The sequence below is a fragment of the Centroberyx affinis genome, unplaced genomic scaffold (genome assembly GCF_046629955.1).
Source record: "Centroberyx affinis isolate AG114_WGS23_722 - 3 ecotype Tasmania unplaced genomic scaffold, CSIRO-AGI_Caff_v1 ptg000113l_1, whole genome shotgun sequence".
Classification (NCBI taxonomy): domain Eukaryota; kingdom Metazoa; phylum Chordata; class Actinopteri; order Beryciformes; family Berycidae; genus Centroberyx; species Centroberyx affinis.
This window is the reverse complement of record NW_027278815.1, coordinates 241,005-266,973: the sequence shown is the minus strand read 5'-3', so window position 1 is coordinate 266,973 and position 25,969 is coordinate 241,005. Positions and strand designations below refer to the sequence as shown.

Sequence of the window (25,969 nt, the reverse complement as noted above, 5' to 3'; positions counted from 1 at the left end):
AGCAATTTTATATAATTACCCAGTGTCTATAAAATACATCTGTTAAGTTTTTTTCAGAAAAAATCGTTTAGTTTTAGCTTCAGCTATTCACTTCCCAGTGTTTGTTTCCCACTTACAAGAAAATAGGTTGTTTTACATAAGCCGCGTCTTATGCTAATGAGCTACTGCTCTGATTGGCTGGCCATTCTGGAAGGCCCGCCCTCCTCTTAGCGCTGATTGGTCTATTTCAGACAGTCCAGTGGAGTATTGGAGTATTCCGATTTTAGTCGCATTACTGAAGTGCATTGTAGACATGTATACACCTTAATCGCACTATGACGTCCTATCTAGTTTTTGCAGCATTTTGTGACACGTACGGCAATCCAACTGCTTGACGACACATGCTCTAGCTTCCAGCGAGTGTTGCGCAACTTGTTCACAGAAGAAAAGATGACATCGGTAAAAAGAAGTCCCAACATTTTTCCCCAACAACGGTTTCAGGTAAAATTCCGGAGGGAAACTCGGATGTAGGGACGTAATGTGGGCGTGCGTCTTCAGTCATTAATCGGACTATGCCTTGTAGCATGTAAACGGGAATATGAATGGAATATTCTATAAGCAACTCATGTAAACACCTTAATCGAAATATTGTCTTATTTAGAATAAGGTCAATAGTCGGATTATTGCAGTCCATGTAAACGTAGTCATTGAAACGAAACTGAAGCAAATAACCTAATGTGGTCTACATACGAAAAAAAAAAAATCATCTTTGTAATAAAAGCAAAACAAAATCAGTGTCTGTTATTTATTTGTAAAATACAATATACATAGGGGGAAATGGAGGCGTAGACATTATTTTATTATCTAAAATATTATACACACGTTGCCAAACGCACTTGAGTAAGCAAACTGCAAAAAGAACTGTGCAATTAAATGATAAACAATAATGAACTATAAGGTATTTAAAAAAAAAACATGACAGGATTGTTCAATCGTCGTGAATTTACTGCATGGAATTCCTGGAATGCGCTATTACGCACGCACTAATCTAACGTTTCCTATAGCCTACCTTACAATGTTATATAGTATTAGGCTTAAAGAATAGGCATTAACCAGTATGGATATCATTCATTAAATATCAAATATTTATACAGTTATAATGAGCTCTGTCCATTAAATCAGTTTGGGAACGTACTTTTACGCACTCACTTTCTCTCCTGTCCTCTGTTCCCCCGAGCGAGGCAACACACTCACTGGATTTCTCTGAAGCAGCTCCTTGGCATGGTTTGTCTGAAAAAAGTGTTTCTGACGAGTAGCTGTCGATATTCATGTTTGGATATTCCGTGGAAACACAGAATTGCGCAATATTGTGCAATAAATACTTTCAGTTTATCCACAGACAGGCTGTCCCATGTAGACAGAGACTAGTAGACATGGAGGAGCTCTGAGCGCCTCATCACACTTCTATGTGAGTAATCATATATGTGTGAAATTACTTTACGTGGAGTTTTGATGCTGCTGACTTGATCAATATTAAAAGGAGAACGCTTTTTTTATCTGCAGAAAATGCTGTCAAAAATGACACCTGCATTGACCTTGCACAGCTGTGCAGAAAGATGGTGGGACATTTCTCCCACAGTTGGAAAAAGAAGCAAGCATTAAATAAAGCCCAGCAGGAGCTGAACCTACCAGCACACATCCTAATCACAGAATGCAAAACAAGATGGGGGACGAGGCAGCACATGATGATGAGGAGGATTTTGGAGCAGCAGTGGGCTCTGTCTCAAGTCCTCTCAACGGACAGAAAAACAAGACACCTGGGGCCGGATTCACCAATGTGTTCTTAAGATAGATCTTAAGAAATGACATAAGAGGAAGTTTTAGGAAGTTCTTAAGAAGGCTCTTAAGTGCAATTCCTCAATATTTTCTTAGTAACAGTCTCATTTCTTATGAATTTCTTTAATTTTCCTACTTAAGAACTTCTCAAAATAGGGCCTGAATTAATTCTGGTTAATAAACTTTAGGCTTACTGCCATTGAGGCTAGGAGACAAGGCTAGGAGGCTAAGAGACAAGGCTAGGAGGAAACCCAAAGTGCTTCCATCTACAAAACAATTGGGGAAAAACCTATTTAGAGCAACTAGAGCAAAGATACCTGGCCCTACACCAAATAAAGCTTTACAATAAATGTTAATCTTAATGTTAGGTGTAGGGGAACCTATGAAGACTTTGAACTATAACCTACTTGTCTAAAATGTGTTTAAATATATGCTATTAGAGGCTTACCTTTTCACTGTAGGAATTTTAAGACAGGTGAAGGGCCGTCTTAAAGTAAAAAAAAAAATCAAGAACAAATTTGAGAACTTTAATTTCAAGAATACCATTTATTCCTAAGTTTTTTCTTAGGACGAAACATAAGAAGAAAGTTAAGAAAATATATAAGAACTGTTTTTGAGAATATAATTTTTTCCTATTTTTTTTCTTAAGACTAAAGTTAAGAAAAAAGTGGCACTTGAGAAGATTTGTTTGTTTGTTTTTTTAGAAGGTTTTGTGAATCCGGCCCCAGGGGCTGGTTCCCTTGTGGGAAGACATAGAAGTCCTTGAATTGATCAACAAAGAATTGAGGCCACTACAAGATGTGATGTGATCATTTATTTTGGAAGTAAGTAACAGTTTTGCTGTTTGCTTTCAGAAGAGTTTGCGCTGGGGTTTTTTTTCTTACCTAGCACAGGATATTGTTACACGCAATAAGTATAAACCCTCACTCTCTTAGCTTTCATTTTTATGCCTCCAGGCCGGCGACAGCCGTGGCCGGAGGCATTATGTTTTCGGGTTGCCTGTCCGTACGTCCCATTCTCGTGAACGGGATATCTCAGGAACGCCTTGAGGGAATTTCTTCAAATTTGGCACAAACGTCCACTTGGACTCAAGGATGAACTGACTAGAGTTTGGTGGTCAAAGGTCAAAGGTCAATGTCACTGTGACCTCACAAAAGACGTTTTTGGCCATAACTCAAGAATTCATACGATAATTATGACAAAATTTCACACAAATGTCTAATAGGATAAAATTATGAAGTGATGACATTTTATATCCAAAAGTTCAAAGGTCAACTTCACTGTGACATCATAATGTTTTGCTTACCACTGTAGCTGAGAAAACGATCTTGGGTCATTCTACAAAAACGGTGGAAGTGCTGTCACACCAAAATCCTTTAAGTTGACCTAATAATCACATGAATTATATATGTTCAATAAATAAAGACTGTCCTTGCAATGATAAAACAAACTTTATTGGCGGAGGCATACAACCGCGAGGCGGTTATTTCTAGTTGTGATTGCACTGATGCTTGTGAGAGAAATGGTTGTTCAATAAATCCTCTAAAATTTAACTGCACAGCACACACAGGCTTTTCATTTTCAGTTTCCGTGTCTACATCAGAGTGTTTCCGCTGCTGCCGCCGCAATCCTTGTGTGCAATATTGCTGTATCGGAACTACGCTCATGCCCTTCCTGTCCATGTAGTTCTGAGCTGGGGAACTTCAGGGATGTGTAGGTCAGTTCGGAACACAAAAAGAAGGATGCTCTGAAAAACTTCTCAGCAACATATCCGCTCAAGGTTCATCTCTCCATAGCCCAACCAATCAGCAAGTTAGCTCTTATTTTGAAGTTCCGTCTTCCATTCACAAGAAAAGCCTTATTTTTCATATTAAGTGTTTACATGGTCATGAATAAGTTACATTGCGGGGAGAGACATGACCCACATACAACATCCCAGTAACTCTAACTAGTATAAGCAGTCATTTTCCCCCGGGAGATGTATTTTGTAATTAGCTAACTTAGTTAGCATAGACATCAGACCCCATGGGAACTGGAACGTTAGCTTACGATATATATATATATATATATATATATATATATATATCCCTACCCCTATATGAAAAAGCCATGAAAAAGTTTGTACACCCATTGAATTTTTGCACAATTTGTTGGGCTAGAAAATTATTTTAAAATGAAATTATTCCCTGTATTACTCCAGGGACGAAGTACCCTTTTATATATGGAATTCCGGCTTGTAGATGGGGCTGGGGGGGTGAGGGGTGATTTGGGCAAGATTGCACAATGTGCTCCTCTATCATGGATGTTTTCTGCACAGTCGACATTTCTGATGTGCTCTTTAAACTTGACATGTCTGTTGTGCACTTTACGAACTTCCTGTGTATATTTTGTTTACTTGTGTACAATTCAATAAAAATATTCTTGAGAAAAAAAAAAAAAAAGATATTTGCATTTTTAGACAATAGGTGGTGCAAAAGTAAGTGCACCCGTTGAGCTAAATTGTGTCACTGACAACATTTGATCAACATTTCATATCTTGTGCTGCTCAGATGTCATATTCAGGTTGTCGTTATAGGTTTTTCAAAATTGTAGTTACTCTTGCCTCGTTACCCAACAAAAGCTGATAACAGGTCTCAGTGGAATCTCAGGGTGTGGGATGGATTCAATGTCAGAAAACATGAGTATAGTGTAGAATGAGAGGTTCACTTATGGATGGCACTGGGGTCCAGGGCTTCAAGTCTGAACTTACTATCTGCAGCTTGGTCAGCTTCCCGATGTCGGCAGGCAGAACCTCAAAGTCGTTGTCACTCAGATAGAGAGCACGCAGAGTGGCTGTAACACACACACACAGAGCTCTATTAGTCAGAGAGAGAGAGAGAGAGAGAGAGAGAGAGAGACCTAACCAGGTTGGGATTTGATCAGTAGGACCACTCACAGCTGATTAATAACGCCACGCAAACTGGACAGGAGCAACTGACACACACTGCCGCTTGTCTGACAAGAGGAGACAGTGAGATGCCATCACAAACACACCAAAAATAAAGACCAGACCAACACTTATCTCAGAAGAGCTAAAGCTACTGTCTTGTTTAACTGCTTTACCATGGAGGCCAACAAAGGTGACTATTCCTTGGACTCATATTCATCTTTTACCATATCCTCCCTGCACCTCATCCCAGCGGCGAGGAGATCCCACCACTGACCGATTTCCCTCTCTGACCACTTGTCCTATCCCAACGCTGATTTCTGCCCAGCGACATTTGAAAATCAGACGAACTGACTGCAATTTTTAAAAATCTAGTTCATATTTCTACAGTACCTCTGCATAATCTACTGAAATCAGATAAGCCTAAAACTAACATGGCTCTACTCAATGTGAGATCTCTTACAAATAAGAGCTTTATAGTCAATGATCTTATCGCTGAGAAGAAATTGCACTTCTTCCACTATTTTCTCAAGCCAATTTAGTTGCACAAAGGTCAGTTTTGGTGATTTCTCTTCACTTGAGTATCTTGCTACTGTTCTAAAGGCTGAACCAGCAGTACTAATTTTAACAATATACCGTCCGCCTAAGTTTTCCACAGTGTTCCTTCCTGAATTCTCTGATCTTTTGTCACTTATCATTACTAGCTATGATTGAAGAATTATAAATGATGATATGAACATCCACATAAATAATATGATGGACTTCCTCAATCTTCTACACAGTTTAGAATTAACTCAGCATGCCACCGATATCACCCACAAACATGGTAAAATTCTTGATCTAGTTATCTCTAGAGGGATAAGTGTCACTGATCTCCTGGTGTCCGATATCACTATATCCGAATTCATAATCTGAATTCATAATCACAAAACGGCATTTAGATGCTGCAGCAGAACTACGGTTTGCTGAGCTCACAAATTCTTTAGATCAAGGCTTTTTTAATTGTTTGTTATATGGTATGGTGGATGCCTTTCACAATGAATTGAGTATCATGCTTGATAAAGTAGCTCCTATTAAAATTTAAAAAAGGTCTTGCGATAAAGCGACACTGTGGATAAACGGAAATATTTGTGAGCTTAAGCGGTCCTGTAGGAAAGCTGAAAGATTATGGAGGAAAAGGAAACTGGAGGTTCATCTTGGCATTCTAAAAGAACAAATTGCCACCTACAATAAAGCAGTACGCACCGAGAGACAGGCCCACTTTTCAAAGATTATTACTGAGAATAGTGGAAACTCTAGGGTACCGTTCTCTTCCATCGATCGGCTACTAAATCCAGCCCCCGACGACCCACTCAGCCAAGCCTCAGTTCTTCTTTCACGACAAGGTCACTTCCATTAGGACGGGCATTGTCAGAACAGCTGGTAAATTCCCTGACATCCCCCAAAACAGGCCTCAGATTTTAAGCTGTTTTACCAAAATTACAGATACAGAACTCCGTAAGATTGTATCACAAACCAATTCTTCCACATGCGCTCTTGATCCAGTCCCTAGTAACCTTTTCAAAAATGTTTATGAAAGTCTGTCTTCCTCTCTTTTAAGGATAATTAACACCTCACTGGAAATTGGAATTGTTCCTACTGCTTTTAAGACCGCAGTAGTAAAACCATTATTAAAAAAAATCAAACTTAGATAATAATATCCTTAGTAATTACAGGCCTATTTCTAACCTACCTTTCATGAGCAAGATACTTGAGAAAGTGGTGTTTAATCAACTCAATACCTTTCTCAATGAAAACAGTATCCTAGAGCAGTGATTCTCAACCTTTTTCATATCAAGGACCCTAATTTAGTCCACATTAGAGCCATGGACTTCCATTTGATGAGATTTTGTCTCTCAGACCCAAATCTGAAAATATCTTTTATTGCTAGATATGATTTTGTCCAGAATTCCATGACTATCTGTATTGTAGGTAGAGAGATAACAGTGCAACTATGATCAAAACAGTCATTCTTCTACATTCTCTAATTGTGTTAACTTCTTGTAAATGAAATGGTGAAGTTTAACAATTCATCAGTTTGCTGGGGACCCCCTGGAACCCCCTCAAGGACCCCTGGTGGTCCCCAGACCCCTCCTTGACAACCACTGTCCTAGAGAAATTCCAATCAGGTTTTACTGTAGATCCAATCACAGCACGGAAACAGTTCTTGTAAAAAATAATAAATGATCTCAGACCTGCTGTTGATTCCAACAAAGTGTCAATCCTCATCCTTTTAGATTTAAGCGCAGCTTTCAACACTATTGACCATAATATTTGAATAAACCGTCTGGAAAATTGGGTCGGTCTCTCAGAAAGTGCTCTGAACTGGTTTCGATGCTACATCACAGGGAGAAAATTTTATGTTGGTCTTGGTAATCATATGCCCAAGAAATATGACATACCCTTTGGCGTGGCACAAGGAAGCTGTCTTGGTCCACTTCCATTTTCATTGTACATGCTCCCAATAGGTCATATCATTAGTCAACACAATGTCAGCTTTCATAGTTATGCAGATGACACACAATTATATATTTCCATTGAACCAACCAACCCAAACACCTTATATTCCTTGACCAACTGCTTGGCTTCTAACAATCAATGGATGAGAGACATTTTCCTCATTCAACTTTAATTGAATGATACTTTTAACTGGAAACAAATTCAAAAGGGACAATCTTTTTAACAGACTTGGAGACCTCACTCACCTGACTAAATCAGAAGTAAAAAAGTCTTGGTGTAACTTTAGATTCTGATTTAAGTTTTAATGCCCACATCACTAAAGTCACCAGGACCGCTTTCTTTCACCTGAGAAACATTGCCAAAGTACGACCAATTTTAACGCAACACGATGCTGAAAAATTAATTTATGCTTTTATTTCCAGTAGGTTAGATTATTGCAATGCCCTACTCACTGGTCTTCCAAAAAAGTCAATTCAGCGACTTCAACTTATTCAGAACTCTGCTGCAAGACTCTTGGCAAAAGCCAGGAAGAGACTTTTAGAATTGATTTTAAGATCTTTTTACTCGTCTACAAAGCCCTGAATGGCATGGCACCTTCTTATATTTCTGACTCCCTAACTTTTTACCAACCACCCGGACCCCTTAGATCCTCTGATGCTGCTCTTTTACATATGCCCAACGTAGTCCACAAAAAGAGCGGGGCAGCTGCTTTTACCCACTATGCCCCAAAACTCTGCAACACTCTGCCCAAGGACATTAGACTTGCGAGCTCTCTGGGGATTTTTAAAAGCCTGCTGAAAACCTACCTATTCAAGTTGGCTTTTAGATAATGTATTTATTATAACTACTTATTATATTTATTACTACTTATTTGCACTGTTTTATCCCTCTTTCAATGTAAATTGTTTTTGTTTTTTTTATTAAATTGTTTTATGCCTTTTCTCTTTAGTGCGACATTGTAACTTTGAGTTGCATTTTATGTATGAAAGGTGCTATACAAATAAATTGTATTATTATTATTATTATTATTAATAATGTGAAATCCATATTACACTGTACATAACTAACATAAGCTCACTGTCTCAATACTTTCACCACCGACAGCAGCACAACACTAAATGTAGTGAAACTCCTCAACAAGTTAACTATTGATGCATTAATAAAAGAATCCCAACAAATCCACACAACAAATAGACATAGAATGCTAAATGCATATGTACTGTATATTTATAACAGGCAGAATAGGCAGCTTTGTTGGCCTCCATAATAAAGCAGTTAAACAAGACAAAACAGCTTTAGCTTTTCTGAGATAAGTGTTGGTTGACTCTCTGGTCTTTCGTTTGGTGTGTTTACATATGAACATCACAAATCAACTACATACAGTCCATATGTTGGTTGACTCTACTGTTTATGTAGACTGATATGTATAGTCCAGGGTCTGGCTTCTGATTGATTAATCCACTCTCTATTACTGTTAAACACTGCCTCTCTGCCTGGTTAATCCTGTTTGTCTTGATGTTAGACACTGCCTGTCTGGCTTCTGACTGCTTAACAATTGGTTAACACCTCAACATCAACAATTCAGAGTGGCATCAGTCTAAGCAGTTTGATAACATGTTAAAGAGAATAATTAAAAAACAAAAAAACACACAAAATGTAATTCCAGATTTAATCTGATTGATCATGAGGCCCTAATCACTTTTAATTGCTACTGGAGTTGTCATCTATCTTGAGAGCCCTTTCCTTGCAAAATGCCATATAGTAATTCAACATGGTAACATTTTAGCAAACGGAATCATCTCTGCTGTTTTTCAATACAGAGCAACGAACAGCAGGTAACATCTGTTTTTTCTCCATCCAAATCCCTTCAATAAATTAAATGCAGAACATCATCATTGCTATGTCTGCTGTTGATGACATAATGAAAGGTTATTCTGTCAGTAATCATCCCTCCTCCTTCCCTGTGATTAACACTGCATCCAGAGCAGCACCACAAGAGGGGTGTGTGTGTGTGTGTGTGTGTGTGTGTGTGTACTCACTGAGATAGAAGAAGTTTCCTGGCAGGGAGTTCTGGTTCAGGTTGTTGTAGGTGAGGTCCAACACTTCCAGAGCTGGCAACGAACCAAATCCCCTCGGCAAGCCGCTCAGACGGTTCATACTGCACACACACATGCACACGCACAGTGATCAATTTATTAAAACCTTTTCAAATTTTATTCAATTTGTCACTGACACAGCACAAGGTCAAGGTAATTTCAGTTCAGCATCAGAGACAATTTCAGAAGGTTTTCTGCTTTGTTTAGTATCAATAGAGAGGGTTGAAAGGCCAAAAGGTGTGTTGCCCAAACTGGTCGTTAACTGTGTGCTGGTCAAATCCAACTGGTCGTCAAGTGTGTGTTCCCCCAGTTGCTTGTCAAGTGTGTGTTCCCCAAATCCAACTTATCATCAAGTGTGTATTCTCCAAATCATTCAATATATCAATCAATCAGTGAGCCTGTCTGTCTGCATGCCTGTCCTTGGGGAATGACTATTATCCATGTCAGTGGCCAAACAAGCGCAGAGCAGCTCAAAGACATGGAATTAGCAAGACAGGGAGGATTTGATCAGCAGAGGCAAATTGATTCTGCGACAGTGTCTTGTGTTTACGTGTGTGTCTGTGTGTGTGTGTGTGTGTGTGTGGAGGCAATTTACAGGTCTGTGGGACAAACTGCTTTTGACAAATGAGATGAAGTACTTACAGGCATGCCCACAGATAGACACACACATACACAAAGCAGGGAAAATAAACAATTAGACAATCAAAAGTGAACACGCAGCCTGAATAGAAGTGTGAGGCTTATACTATCCAGATGATGTTTGTCTGTGGATCAATACACACCAAGGCCCATCTCCTAATCCTAGCTGACATTGACACCCTGGCTGTGCGTGTGTGTGTGTGTGCCTATACTGTGCCTACCAGCATTAGAGATCCTAAGGCAACAAATATAAGAAGCATTTCTACTAGACGGGTGAGGAATTGAATCAACTTGTCCAACTCTGTAACCATGTACACACACACACACACACACACAACACGACTGCTGTTTAGCAGTTGAGACACTACTCTATAGTTGGTTAAAAAAACACTGTAAGCGCTGAAGCCGGTCTAAGGTTAATGCAGACTGTGTGATTTGTCCGTCTTATTGCTGTCTGAGGCAAATTTTTCACATCTGGGCAAAATCTTTTGTCGTGAACGATGATCGGCAGTCTTTGTTTGTCCAGTGTGACAACAGCCGATCCATGGAGTCTTAAGTGGCCACACTGATCCATCAGAAAACGGACAGAAGTACGAACAGATAGATTTCTGTCCGTTGGGCTGTTTTGGAACGTCAACGCTATTTTTTGAAAAATGCCTCTGATTTGCGATGACGAATCTGTCCGTCCAGTCAAAACGGACGGAAATCTGACAGAGACAGACGCATCATCAGCGCTGCCCGGACAACGGACAGCTCTCATTGAAAATGAATTGAAATGAACAGAGACGAACAGACACAACGGATCAGTGTGGCCTTAGGCTCCGACAAAGTTCTGGCAGTCTCAGAAATTTGAGAGCCTTGAGTTCATAGCCTGCTTAGCCACTTACAGGTATCTGTAACATTGTGACAGTACAGGAAAGGTTAATATCAACGCCAACACAGACTGAATTGGATACACCTTTTGCATCTCAAAAATATGTGCGCTATCATCCATTTGCATGGACTGGAAGAAAATCAATTGCAAGTTAAGGTAAAAGCGATATTAAACGTAAAACAAGACAGATGGAGGATGGTTAATTTATGAGAAACTGTGATTATTTTGGTCATATGCTGCCCGGAATTGGATACAGTGACGCTGTATCCAAGTTGCAAGTTAAAGTTGCGCTGTCCAACCTGCTATGGTCTGCTGTCGTTGCTAGGCTAACATTAGGTTGTCAGGTTTGTGTGCTTTCACGCCGTTCACTGCGTCGTGCTGAAAGTCACCCAATCATGTTTCAAAAACGGTAAATTATCATACTCTTATCATATCTTCATATCATATCTTATCATAATGTCAAGTACTTTCGAGTCATCCGTTATCAATTATAGTCAAGCAAGTCGCAAGTCATAAAATTTGTTTCATGTCCCCCACCTCTGCGGAATGTTATATTGCATCTAAGGGCTTAAGGGTGGCAGCAGCAGCATGTCTGTATATTACATCGCCATAGTCAAAGACAGAAAGAAAAGTTGCCTCAATGATTCTTTTTCTACATGAAACAGGGAGGCAGGATTTGTTTGTATACAGATAGGCAAGTTTCATCCACAACTTTCTTACAACATTATCAACATGAACGTAAAGACTTTGTTATCAATCCACATACCTAAGTATTTATAGTGTGGAACCATCTCTAATGAACTACCATTTAGGGTGTTAATCTGGAGTTTGGTGTTGTCATTTCTCAATGAGTGTTTCTTCCAGAATATTGAATGAAGTTTGCAGATTATCAGCAGCAAAACTGCATAGAATCAGTGGAACAGTATGGTATTGTGTCATCTGCATAAAGATGTATTCTGCAGAGTTTTAAGTTGAGACAATATCATTAATATAAATAGCGAACAAGACAGGACCTAACATTGAACTTTGGGGGAAACATTTTGTCACACATATAATCTCTGATTGAATATCAACCACTTTTACACACTGATATTGATCAATAAGGTTATTATGAAATCAACGGAGTCAAGGCCAATGAGTGAAAGTCTGTGTAAAAGCAGGGAATTATCGACTTTGAAAGATCAACAAACAGAGCAGCACAATGTTGATTTTTGTCCAGAGCAGACACAATATGATTTAAAACTTAGGTAGTGGCTGTGATGGTGCTATGATTTGACCTGAAACCAGATTGATGAGAGTTCAACTGAGAATGCCTCAAGGGAAATGCCTTGAGTTGATCATTTATTAGAGACTCCAGGATTTGGGTCAGACAGGCTAATTTGGAGATACGCTGGTAGTTATTGATATCATTTTTATCTCCTACATTATGCAGCGGGAGAACACGAGCAGCCTTCCATGCCTTCGGGATTAAACCCTATATGATGGATAGGTTAAAAAGATGTGTTATCTGATTTGACATTAATGGAGCAGAGAGTTTTAGAAGAAAGAGGTCTAAACTATCATCGCCAGTTGATGTCTTGGAGCCAATGGCTAAAAGTGCATCTGTGACGACTTTTGTGGAACAAGCACATATCCTGTACAGACCCACGGCGCGTGTTCAATTCCATTCACTGAAGCACTGCAACCAAATCAAATTCAAATGGGAACAAATTCTTCATTACGCCGGGGACTATTTTCGGTGCTACGGAACTACTTTCCTGAGATGGAAAACGTGTTTACGGTCAGCTTACTAAGTTGTTTGAGGAAAAAGTCGGCTGGCCCGGTGCATCGTGATGATGAATATGCTGCCCAGAGCAACAGCATGGCTCTTTAACGTGTTTTTAATCGTTTTTTTTTTAATACAATGGAGTTATGACAGACTTATGACAGACTGCTTGAAGTTGTAGTGCCAATAAAGATCAACCCCATTTTGTCCGCCTTGTATGGGTACCATCTGCAAACTGAGCAAAACATCTCTGGTATGGAGGGATAAAACTGTGTCTATAAAGGAAGTTTCTCCCTCATTTCTATTTATGCCATTGTGCATCTTTATGCTGATGACACAATATTGTATTCAATGCAAAATCTGAGAATTCATGTCAAAATCAAATTGTTACATTGAATGATCAACCAGTAAAACATATTGAGACCCTGGTGAAGAAACATAAATTAAGAACTGGCTTTTATTTTAGGTACAAAGCTTGGTAAAATACCTGCTTATTTGGCTTCACTTTTAACATACCAAGAAAGTAGATATGATCTCCGTTCTCAGTCCATTCTACTTTTCTCACTACCAAAGGTCCATATCGAACAAGCAGAAAGGTAATTTAGCTGTCACGCTCCCTGGTCTTGGGATTTTCTTAAAGAGAGTCTGAAACTGCAGGTTCTTGTTACTCTCTCATATCTATATATGAATCCATGATAGCTGATTACATTCCAAATCAATGTGTCTGGTTTGCAAACAAATCATAAATTGAGTCACTCTATGACAATCCTCTGGCTGGAAAACATCTTAGGGCAGTTTCGTGGGTGGGGGTCTAGTCTAGTCCTGACCTAAAATTCCACTCTGAATGTAGTTCTCTGTTTGAGGGTGTGGTTTTTGATCCAGGCCTGGGCTTGAGCCCTGCCCTGATTCCGCTATATTTTAATGTGATTATGTATACAGCTCTGGAAAAAATTAAGAGACCACTGCAAAATTATCAGTTTCTCTGGTTTTACTATTTATAGGTATGAGTTTGAGTAAAATGAACATTTTTGTTTTATTCTATAAACTCCTGACAACATTTCTCCCAAATTCCAAATAAAAATACTGTCATTTAGAGCATTTATTTGCAGAAAATAACAACAAACAAAACAAAACATTAGTATTGTGTTGTTTAAAAAGGAATATGAACTTGTCTTCTTTGCATTATTCGAGGTCTGAAAACACTGCATCTTTTTTGTTATTTTGAGTTGTCATTTTCTGCAAATAAATGCTCTAAATGACAATATTTTTATTTGGAATTTGGGAGAAATGTTGTTTATAGAATAAAACAAAAATGTTCATTTTACTCATTTTACTCAAACACATACCTATAAAAAGTAAAACCAGAGAAACTGATAATTTTGCAGTGATCTCTTAATTTTTTCCAGAGCTGTATTTGTACCTATCAATTTTATATATATTTTTTTGTATGTATTGTGTCATATAACATTGCTGCTGGCACTGCCATTTATTGGACCAGGTCTCTCTTCAAAAAAGATTGCATCTCAATGAGACAACCTGAGAAAATAAAGGTTAAATAAATAAAATAAATATTTATAACACTATGACAACACTATATAGAGTTGAGACTAGAGATGCACCGATTGCAATTTTCTTGGCCGATTCCGATTTCCGATTTTTTAAAAGTCTGACCTGCCGATTCCGATTTTGGCCGATTCCGATTATCTTTCTAAGAACGATAATTGACAGCACACACAAACATTTTTGTAACTTTTCTTTAATGGAAAATTAAAATTCAATTGTATGTTCATAATAAAACATTGACTATTAATAACTTACATTTTCTCCAAAACTGCACCAGGTTACAGGACCTTCTCTCACTCTCACTCAAACAAATCTCAAAATAAAAAAGTGCTCCAGGTTACTGGACAGAGCTTTTTTGAACAAATAAAATCCAAATGAAAATGAATTGCAGTATATCCCACTTTATACTTTCCCGAAAGAAAACAGGTGCAACAGATCTATATAACAACACACGGACTATTACTATTATGGACTAATACAACAGGTAGTTCCGACCAAGCAATCTGATAGATCAACTAGACATTTAGAACGTGATCAAATCAGCATGACAGCACACCTAGCCGTGCTCATCACTAAATATTACTCCGCCATATTATCATACAATATATTTAAATATATTGCTACGCTATCTCTGTTCAGCCTTGATGTTACCAGACGCTCTGGCATCCTCCATCAGCTGTGCCGGTGAGTCGGTGACACGGCGCTACTAGCTTAAAAATACATGTGAAGTTCGCGGACATAGTAGCTAAATCTGTCCATGGAAAAATTATTTTTTTCAGCAGATATCTTAGTTACAACAAGATTGAGCTAGCAAGGCAGTTTTGTGTTTATATGTGTGGTATTTATTCAGTTTGGGAAATCCCGCGATCTCTAGAAAGCATTAGCTCAAGTTGGCTGGCTGACTCAACAGGGACTAGAAATCGTCTCTGTTGCTAGGTCGTTACTAAGGCTCCGCCTACTTGCTGGAGTAGTAAACCCTTTTTTATTTTGAGAGCGAATTGCCCCACAATATGAATACATTTTGTTTATATCTTTTATTTTGTTGGTAACTGTTGTATAATCGCAATTACACTCGAGGGTGTGCGTTACCTTCATTATTGGCACGACAGTGATGCGGTCAGGACCGAGGCGCTTGCGCCGAGGTCCGTAAGCATCACAGCGGAGTTTTTACTGTTGTCTTAAATTTGACCGGCACAGAATCGGATATATGAGACTGATCGGCCGGTCACCGGTCATGGCCGATCAGCTGAAAACCGGCCGATTCCGGTCACCGGCCGATCGATCGGTGCATCTCTAGTTGAGACATTTGGTCCCGGAAGCACTTTTGACACAGATTTGACACAGAATTTACAGGGTTGTACAGTGCAACAATACTGTTGACAATATTGTTGCATTGTACACACAGATCATCTCTGCATATTTTACTGTTGACATTTCAGGACTTGAACCCACAACACTGTGAGCAGACAACGTAGTGAGATGCAGTGTCTGTGTGCATGTGTGTGGAGGAAACTCAGACAGCAGACAAGGCTGGCCCTGGGGCAGCAGAGAGCCACAGCATAAACAACAGGGGAAGTTAACAATCTACTCCTACAGCTGAGATTTTACAAGGAATCAGAACGGAGGGGTGGGGGCAAGCGCGCACAAAACAAACACACAGACAGAGGCATACCCGAGGTTGAGGTGTTTGAGTTTCTGCAGGCTGCTGATCTGAGTAGGAAGCTCCTCAATCTGGTTGTTAAACATGTTGAGAACCTCCAGGTTCTTCAGCTCAGAGACGTTAGCAGGCACCGCTGGATGAGAGACAGAGAGAGCAAGAGAGAGGAGAAAAATGACAAGCATGTCAGATTCCATGTTCATCCGAGCGTGTGCACACATGCATAAACACACACACACACCCTCTCTCTTCTCCAACATGTTCATGGCTTTATATCTCCAACTAAGATAGAGACAGAGACAGTGAGGTCACACACACACACCCCCGCCCCCATCTCCTGCTAACAAGCTAATCATCGTTAGCCCGGGGCTAACAAACCTCACGTCTTTGATGGCTCAATTAGCCGTTGTGTTGACCCCAGCTGTACACTTTGACATTTTAACATGACAGACATAGCTGCTTCTCTCCTTCACCTCTATCCCTCCACTCATCCATCTATCCATCCATGGTTCTATCCCTCTTTGTCTGTGGCCAGAAAGGTGGACACAGATCAATGGGCTGATAATGAAGAGCAGAAAGTTTCTATCAGATTACCAGGCTGATCAATGGAAAGAGGAAGGGATGGAGGAGGGAGAAAGGGAGAATGAGGGAAGATAGGGAGGATGGAGGGAGGGATGTGTACACCAAACAGGCCCTGATGTGAATGCTGCCATGGGGATGAGTTGTGGGGAGGTGAGGTCTTGGCATACTGATACCATATCAGAGGGACCTTTCACAGAAGGCATTGGAGTGTGTGTGTGTCGTGTGTGTGTGTGTGTGTGTGTGTGTGTGTGTGTGCGTGCGCAGTCACAACATTGAATTCCTCTGCTTTTGAAGCTGACAAACTACAGATGAAAACTTTGTTTCAGGCTGAAAGAAGCACAGTGCCGTCCAGTCAGATGCGGACTGCCACCAAAACACACAGAGTTATGAGAAGAGGAAAGCTTAATCATTAAAAGTGCGATCACAACTACAGTTTGTTTTCTTTGGTCAAAACCATAGTGGAAAAACAAACTTTTTTGCATTTTTGTATTCAATTTGTTTAGGTTCACACTACCCTATTACAAGCAAACCATTTCACCATGTCACCATGTCTTAAAAACAATTTTTTTCTCTTAAAATACAGAGCTATGCTGTTCTCTGCTGTTCTGACAGATCAAGTCTATATCACACACTGTATCAGGCTGGATAACCACAGTGGCTGTTAAAAATGTAATGCCATGTTGAGTTTCCTTGGCTGACAATAAGGCAACAGTAATGTGGGTCTGGTAAATTTAAGACTAAGCTCAAATTAGTGAGCTGCAGCTTTTGAGCACCTCAGTGCTGTCACTGTTCAGTTTTATGCAGAAGGGCCTGTGTGTTGTTAGCATGGTTCCAGACTCCTGAATGGCGACCCGCCCACTCTTCAGATTTGGTCGAGCCATTCAGAGTTTGGTGTTGCTCTATTCAAAGGCAATTTCTCGATCAGGTCAATCAGCGCCTTTGTGGGCGGGACTAAAGTTTGAACCGTTCGTGCAACGGTGTTTCATTGCCGTTTCGGCATAATATTTGTTGAAATCATTCCTTAACCTACTTTGCAAAGTAGGGCTGGGCGATAATTCAATATCATCGTTTATCGTCTTTCAGTGGAATCATATCGTGATGATATGAAGATATTTTGATATCGTGACACACATTTCTGCTGTCTAAATTGATGATGACAAGCAAATTTTATTTTAAAAACTCATAAAATGAGGTATGGTAGGAATATTATTTGACATCACACCTAACATCACCATTCGGTTCAATGAGATGAACATTAATTTGATTATTTAACATGATTTTGCATACATGAACCATATTGTGATATATATTGATATCGAGAAAAATCCTTATGATTATCATATTGATTTCAACCATATCACCTAGCCCTATTGCAAAGACAATATTTTTGTCAAAAACGATGACATTCTTGGTAAAGTTAGTAATACGCCCAGCATCAGTGTAACTGAAAATAATAAATAATAATAGATACTAATAGATACGTTAGTCACTGGTGATTGGTTCGGGGAAAACACCCCCCCACACAGAAAACGGCTAACATGGAGGCAATGTCCGACTGAACAATGGAGTGGAAACAAAATGGCCATTCAGTGAATATCAGGTTAGTGTGCTGTCATAAAAACAGTAAAAACTGTCATCACTTCAAGTCGAGCATGTGACCAAGGCTGCACATCTTTTTCCTCTCACTATATCTATACTATCTCTACTATACTATACTCTATCTATACTATCCATCAGCCAATCAAGCCAACACTAGTACTGAGCAACTTCCAGTGGCCAACAGTAGAGGACTAAAGATAGAGACTGTCCATGTTGTGTCTTCTAGTCAGTGAGGACTAACTAACCCTTGACAGCAGTGACTGTCTCTCTCTCTCCATGGCCGGTGGTTTTAAAAGGTCCTTGTGGTTCACTGAGGATGTCAGGAATCAATTCCATTTAGCTGGCCTCACTCTCTGTGGGCCGCTGACCAGGGCTGAATCAATGGTAATAACACGACCCCCCATCCAGGTGGACAAAACCTACACAATTTATATGGTCCTCCGTACAATATACTCTATTGATTTCCATATGGGCTTCTCTATCTAGTTATCTGGGTGTATGACCTGGGGACTTGGTGGATTGTGTGTGTGTGTGTGAGAGAATGAGTGAGCAAGCCTGCATGAAGAGCGTGCACACAGATATGATTCGTGACATTTAGTGTTTGTGTGTGTTGGGAAATGGTCAGCTAGACTGATGGTAATGATCAGAGTGGAGGCATGTTACAACTGGGTGGCAGCCAATAGGAGCTCAACCTTTACATAGTCTTTCTCTCTCTAATGAAAGACTTTCCAAATGTCACTGTAATTCTTGACTACCTTCCAAAGTTCAGAAGGCAGTGACATCGCTTCCATCTTTTATAACAGCAGTGCAGCTTTTTTTGTTGGATTGCAAACCTAGCTGGGATAAGAAGACCTCTATTGCATTTACACCATAACCACCATTAAAAAGGACCGACGGGGTATACATATGTGTGTGAGGTAGCAGGGGTGGGGATAGTTGGTTACATTAAAAAAAATAATACAACAGCTATGAATTCTGGGAGGGTTGAGCTGAGGATTTAGCATACCTAAGAGTGCCCAAAGGCAGGTAATGACACCGATTAACTAATCCCAGTGCTCTTTGATCTGGGCTAAAAATAATGAAGGAGCCACATGTGTGTAATCTCTCCGTCTCTAACATCAGATTAGAGAACAACAGCCACCAAAAGGTGAACACCAGCGCAAATAAAAATGTCATGTCCAAAGTCATTTCATCTTGTATTCAGTCTAGGGATGTCCTGATCTAGTTCTTTTGTCTCCGACACCAATCCGCATTATTTTAAATATTGAATATATTTGGATCAGTGTCTACCGAGCACTGATCCAATGTTTTGCAAATAATTGTAAATAATAATAATTGTAAAACATCTTTCATGCATTCCAAGACGTGTTCACATATTAGGGTGGGCGATAGTGTATACCCTCCCATCAGCCAAGTGTCATCACATATACAGCTCTGGAAAAAATTAAGAGACCACTGCAAAATTATAAGTTTCTCTGGTTTTACTATTTATAGGTATGTGTTTGAGTAAAATGAACATTTTTAGAAGCATGAACTTGTTTTCTTTGCATTATTCGAGGTCTGAAAACACTGCATCTTTTTTGTTATTTTGACCAGTTGTCTGCAGTTGTCTGTTCTGCAAATAAATGCTCTAAATGACAATATTTGTATTTGGAATTTGGGAGAAATGTTGTCAGTAGTTTATAGAATAAAACAAAAATGTTAATTTTACTCATTTTACTCAAACACATACCTATAAATAGTAAAACCAAAGAAACTGATAATTTTGCAGTGGTCTCTTAATTTTTTCCAGAGCTGTATATAGTCATGGGGGGCGGGGTGAGTCAGTGTTTCCCACAAAGTGTTAGTCAAGTCAAGTGGTGGCTGAGTAACCCCAAACACCTAAACAGCACGCACACTTGTTTTCTATCTACCATTTTTGTGTACTACGCAAGGCCAAATAAACCCGATTCCTTTAGTTTGCACTGCAATTACAAGTCAACTTTGTGATGGCTGTGTCTGAAAGACAGTGTCAAGAGGGCAAACTATAGCATGGCTCCATTAAAATGGCAAAAGCCCATAATTTCCACCACTCAGAGGGGCTGGGGTTTGAATAAATGGATTTGAGTGGAAAAAGTATTTGAACTAAATTAATTAATTAATGGATCAAAGGTTGATCAGACAACCTGTAGCCAATACCGATACATAAATATTCGCCGGGATCGTACCCAATTCCAATATCGAATCAGTGCATCCCTGGGACACAGGCTGGGACACATTACACGTTTTTTCACGATTTGAGATCGGTAGTCCAGGGTAGTCGCGTTGTTTAGTCGCACCTGTAATCGTTATGTGTGTGGAAGTGAAAGACTCAAATCTCTCTCCCACGATCCCAATCGGCAACGTCACGATGAGATCAAACATGTTTGATTTTATCGGGGCTCGTCTTTGCACGATCATGTGGTTTGTGCTCGTCAAAGACTTTTTTTTCAATAGCCAATGAAAACGGAGATTGCAACAGACGAAGCAAGCGGCATGTGTTCTCAGTCTTTTTTCCATGCAAACTGCAGCACAAACCACAATTTGCTGCAAGCCGTGTGGGCTGCATGTTTGTTCTGGAATCAAAATATCACGGAACAAAAGCATTCTCGCGAGTGCAGGTGTACCACGAAAGAGAACTGCGGCCACTTATTCTGAGTCTTTTAAGTCTTTTGATTTGAGCTCCTCAAAGACAGCCGCATCACAAGAGACTGGAAATCTGCAGATTTCAGTTGTTAAATGTGCACTGCTCAAACTTTTCATTGTCGTTATTATGATTGAGAAAAATCTTTTAATGTGTCCTAGGCTTTAGTCAGTCTGAAAATATTAGTTGCAACCAGTGACATACTCTGATAATAGTGTGACACAATTTCACCATCATTCACCATCAAGATTTTTCTTGAATCAAGTTGGATTTATCTGGAAACATGTGGGGCAATCTCCCTTGGATATTAGATATTATCATGTGTGTCATGAAAAACCTGAAATCAAATGAAACTGCCAATTGAATGAGACAATTTCACTTATTTCCAAACGCAGATTTTTGTCACATGCTTTAATAGAAACAAGATTTTAAGGCCAAGTCCAAGATGAAAGCCGCAGTAGGCGAGTTTGAAGGAAAACAGGAAAATAAACACACTTCTCACCTAAAAAGTACAAAAATAAATAAATAAATAATAACAGTGAAGCCCATCCCTACCCCCCTACCCCCTCCCATGAAAAAAGAGAAGAAAATGTTACATACAGTATATATTGATAATAACAATAAGACAAAAAGGAAAAACATTAGGGCAACATTCTCAATAATATTTTACCGTTTTCACTGCTCATCTACAAAAGGGTACAAGGGCGCATTATACAAAGAGGGGAGAGTTCTATTGGTCCTTGATGTGCTGTAACACCGGGTTCCATATTCTGAAACCTGCAACGGCTTTAAATGATTTGTAAGATAATAATATTTTGCAAGGTGATGGTTCACGTTCGTAATACCGATTTCTACTTGTCCTGCTTTCAGATAATTCAGATTGGGCAGTGACCTGTACAACACAATAAGCAGGAGAGGAATCTGCTAATAGTACATTTCCATTCTAATGTATTTTTATAAATAATAATAATAATGATGTATTTTTAATAATAATTATAACCATTCATTTCCAGTATTAAATGGGTACAGAAATCCTTTAACACAACAGTTTCAGTTCCTTGTTTAACAGATGCTGCAACACTGAGTCTGTTGATGGGCCTATCCTGACCTCTAGTGGTGGAAAATCACATCACTTCAGTCTAATACTGACTGACCGGGTTGTTACTGAAGGTGAAGAGTCAATACGTACATGCTGTTACAGAGGAAATAGGGGCACATGAGCTACAACTGTTTGTGAGTCTATGTTGTGTCAGTGAGCTATCTAGAATTTATTGTAACTATATGAATCTTATTAAACTGACCCCAACACCTTTTTTTTTACCTTCCATGCCAAAAGTTGTATGTTTAAAAATATCAAAAAAAAATCAGTTCTTACAGTTCTTTTTACATGTGCCATTATTTTCCATGATTCTTTTTAGCCCTGATCCCTGTATGTTTTGTGCCTGTTTGTTGTGTTTTGGTATGTTTTTGTGGTGTAACCTGTCCCCGTTTGTATTTTTATATGAAACCTTTTTTTTTTTTTATCTCATTTTGCTGCCCATCTTGACCAGGACTCCCTGGCAGATATTGTATCTCAATGGGATCTTCCTGGTTAAATAAAGGATAAATAAAAAATAAAAATAAATTTAAAAAAAAGGCACAAAACGGCTGAGCAGAAGGCTTTGTGGCTTGTATTCAGTATCTGAAATTAGGTTCCATATTCTACACTTTCCAGTGTTGTATTTTGTGTCTCGAGTTCCATTCAAAGCTGTGTATATGGTGTCATATACCAAAAACCCTCTCAATCCATTTTTACATGTTCATTTTCCAGAATCTCTCTGAGCCTTACCAAGAACAGGCTGTTTCTGTCGCCGTGTCTTTAAGGTTCCTTAATATTAACATAAAATTATTAAAATATTAATATTAAATTAATACTTTTACCAGCAAAAATATACCTCTCATAAATATTTACCTACCTGTTTTCAGTGCTGTTTTCTGTATAGAATCAGGTACTGTGCATTCATTTAAAACTTGATCACTGACTTATACAATGAGTACAACTGTAACAGTGAAAAAAATACTTTCTGGCTGCTGCTACTTTGAGAAATAGTGCACTGAAAAAAGTGAAAATATATGCCATGGTGCAAAAGTGGCATAAAATGATTTTGTTTCCTAACACTGATGCACATAATCGTGATGAATAACAGTGATCACAATATTTTGCAAAATCATTGATTATCATTTTAGCCGTAATTGTGCAGCCCTATTTCACAATTTGATATTAATTCTCAAGTATGGTTAGCTATGTAAGGCATGTAATAATTTCAGAGCCTGCCTGCATGTCAGCAGAATAAATGAGGAAGGAGCTTACCTGTGAGCTTGTTGTGGCTGAGGACCAGCTGAGTGATGTTGGACAACGTGACTGAAACAAGAAGCAGCATTATATTAGTACAGGCCTGCACACAACTCTGTATTTAGTAGTGCATCTTTACAGTTTGTTTCTAACCTACTTGTGCATTACTTGTATAATTCCATTTTAGGGAATGTCATACTTTTATTCTGCTCCATTTCTTACCTTTTAGTCTACTAAATGTGCCGGCAGTTACTAGCTACTTTAACATGGGATAACTTCTTGACCTGTCTTATTCTGTTTTAACCTATTTTTGTTTTCTATTCTCTTAGCTCTTTAATAAACTTTATTTTTATTGTTATTATTTAGCGGGTTTTATTTTAAAAAATTATTCATCAACTGGCGTCACGAACAGGATCCCGTCAGGAGGTGAGAGGAGTAGCTGGTGAGTAGTTTCTCCATTCTGATGGGATCCACAAACCTATATTGAGAATTGAAGGATTGCTTGAAGTTTATAATTGTAATTGCTTAGCTGATCTGTGTATTGTTCTAAAGGAACATTTGACAAGTCCTATAAGGGCTGTGGGGCCTGCCTATGCGGCGGGGTAAGACCACCGGAAACAATCTATGCTCCTTCTAAGAATCCCTCATGATCTCATCTAAATTGATTTCCTTTTGAAAGGAAGAATTGAGGGAGTTCACTCTCCGAAAAGTTACAGCGCTATACATATTTTTGTCCAGTGAGGCCGACAAAAGGTCTTTTAAGTTGTGATTATCTTTGGAGAGGTAAGGCACACTTTATTGTATACTGGTTGACAGTGTCATCAGTGTGAGAGTGACTACTCAATACCAAGAAGTAACGCCGCTTGATTCTGTGTTTCCTCTCTCTTCTGTGACTGTCTGATAAAGCAGAAATGCCAAAAAAAAAAAAAAAAGAACAGAACTGTTCTTTAAGTTAAGTATGGGTGTTTCAGAGTGTCTGTAATCAATGCTGGTTAGTAGATCCAATACATGTAACTAAACTAGTAGTAAACTACATTTCGCAATAGCTTGGTGGTAGCTCAACCATATTCAAATTTGAATAGTGTTTTAGGAGTATATTACTTTTTGGTCATTTTGAGGCATAGTTAACTACTGCAACTACCAACTATTTTTGTCTAGAAAAGAAGGGAAAGAAAACAACAAGAAGTTGTTTTTTTTCATTTACTCTTTTACTTGTTGTACCAGTCAGATGTTACAAAGCCCCCTTTCTTTTTTTATTCTTCATTTTAAGATAGGATAAGATAGCACTTCATTAATCCCCTTGGGGAAATTCAGGATTCATTTTAAGTTTCCATCTAACAGAAAGTTACCATTCATGCCACCTTTTTCTGCGAAGTAGCCAAATAGTGTAGCTTGGTTTGGGTTTAGATCCAGACTGAGTGTAAACGTAGCTACATCCAACAGATAGTTAACATTGTGATGAAGCCATATAGGTTTATTTGGTTTGGTTGGACTCTAGTTTCTGGCAGGCAGCTGTCAACATTCATTCACTTTATTTCTAATAACATCCTCATCAGTGGTAGTTTTGCAGTCACGTGAATTTGTATTATGATGTAGATATGATCCTTTTCCACAAATGGTTTGAACTACTTTTCACAAGTAACTGGTGAACTAATACAATAATAATAATGATAATAATAATAATAATAATAATAATAACTTTATTTGTATAGCACTTTTCTAAAAACAATGTTTACAAAGTGCTTTACATACAATAAAACCCAAAAGCAGTGATGTGAAACTACCACAATGAATGATAGAAAAATAAAAATAGAGATACAATTAAAAACAGATCAAAATTTAGATAAAAGTGTGTGCCAACATTTTTTTAAATAAAAAATAGGAATAAAAGGTAATACAAGAGATAAACAGGTACAAAAAAAAAAAAAAAAAAAACCTAAACTGACTGTATTTGTCTTGAATGTAGCTTTGCTGTAGAGCCACTTTTTCCAATTTGCCAAATTTGTCATTTTCCAACAACTGGTAGCTTGGAAAACTACACTTTGTAACTTCCCCAACACTATGCTTCAGGTTAAGTATGCTATTTCTATTAGGTTCATTGTATTGAAGGTTTTGCGTTTTTCTACCACATCACTAGGAGCGGTCTGCAGTGACGTCATCACCCCTGGCCAGAAAGGAGTCCTAGCTGTGTTGATGTACTTTAATTTTTCAAACGTAGAACAGAAGAGTAGAAACAGTTTCGAATAGCAGGCTCAAGACACAAACTGAAGTGAACTTTAGGATGTTTCTTACACAGTCCTGGGATGTCCAGCATGTTGGAAATGCCTCTATCGCACATCTCCACTTCGGGTAGGTTCTTGTCCCGACTCTCCTCCACTACCTTCTTCAGAGACTTGGACATTTTCTGAAATGATTTATCCAGAAAAAAAACAAAAAAACATGATGTCAGAAACGGTGTCGTGCATTACGATGCCACAATATATTTAAACCCATTTAACTTCCACAGGACCCACACACTGTTTACAGTAGGGGGAATTAACGGAAGTTATGTTGAGATAACACGAGAGTCAGACGTCGGTTTCTGACGCCAGAAAGCTTACCGAGACCTTTTTTAGTAACGGCGAGGCTTACCGTTTGGAAAAGAAAGACTGAAAAAAAGAGGAATCCGTTTATTTGTATTTCCAGATAGAGACTTCGCTCCGAGCACACACCCTACCGGAAGTTGATGTGCGAGCTAGAAAAGTCTCAGCATTCCATAAAAGGACACTTCCTGTTCCTGGATGTAGGCTACCCAAATAATCTCGGTTCATTTGAAGAGGAGAACGTGTCAAAACAAACTTAACAAAGATTCAATTTAAACAAGACTTAAGCCTCTCATTATGGCAAGCCGTTTTAACATTTAATCGAACCACACTCCTATCTGTAATTACATTTTAGATATCCATAATAGCATTTCTCCT

At 38.8% G+C, this 25,969-nt stretch overlaps 1 protein-coding gene across 1 annotated transcript in view; it reads right to left on the bottom strand.

Annotated features, from left to right (window-relative positions):
• Positions 1–25,735, bottom strand: part of rsu1 (Ras suppressor protein 1) — an 86,704-nt gene extending 60,969 nt beyond the window's left edge. The window contains exons 1-6 of the mRNA XM_071527626.1: positions 25,641–25,735; positions 25,302–25,413; positions 23,028–23,078; positions 15,850–15,970; positions 9,280–9,398; positions 4,565–4,647 (exon numbers count right to left, since the gene is read on the bottom strand). Coding sequence (XP_071383727.1) covers positions 4,565–4,647; positions 9,280–9,398; positions 15,850–15,970; positions 23,028–23,078; positions 25,302–25,410 — 483 coding nt within the window. The 5' untranslated portion in view covers positions 25,411–25,413; positions 25,641–25,735. The remainder of the gene's footprint in view (positions 1–4,564; positions 4,648–9,279; positions 9,399–15,849; positions 15,971–23,027; positions 23,079–25,301; positions 25,414–25,640) is intronic.
• Positions 25,736–25,969: the final 234 nt, after the last annotated feature.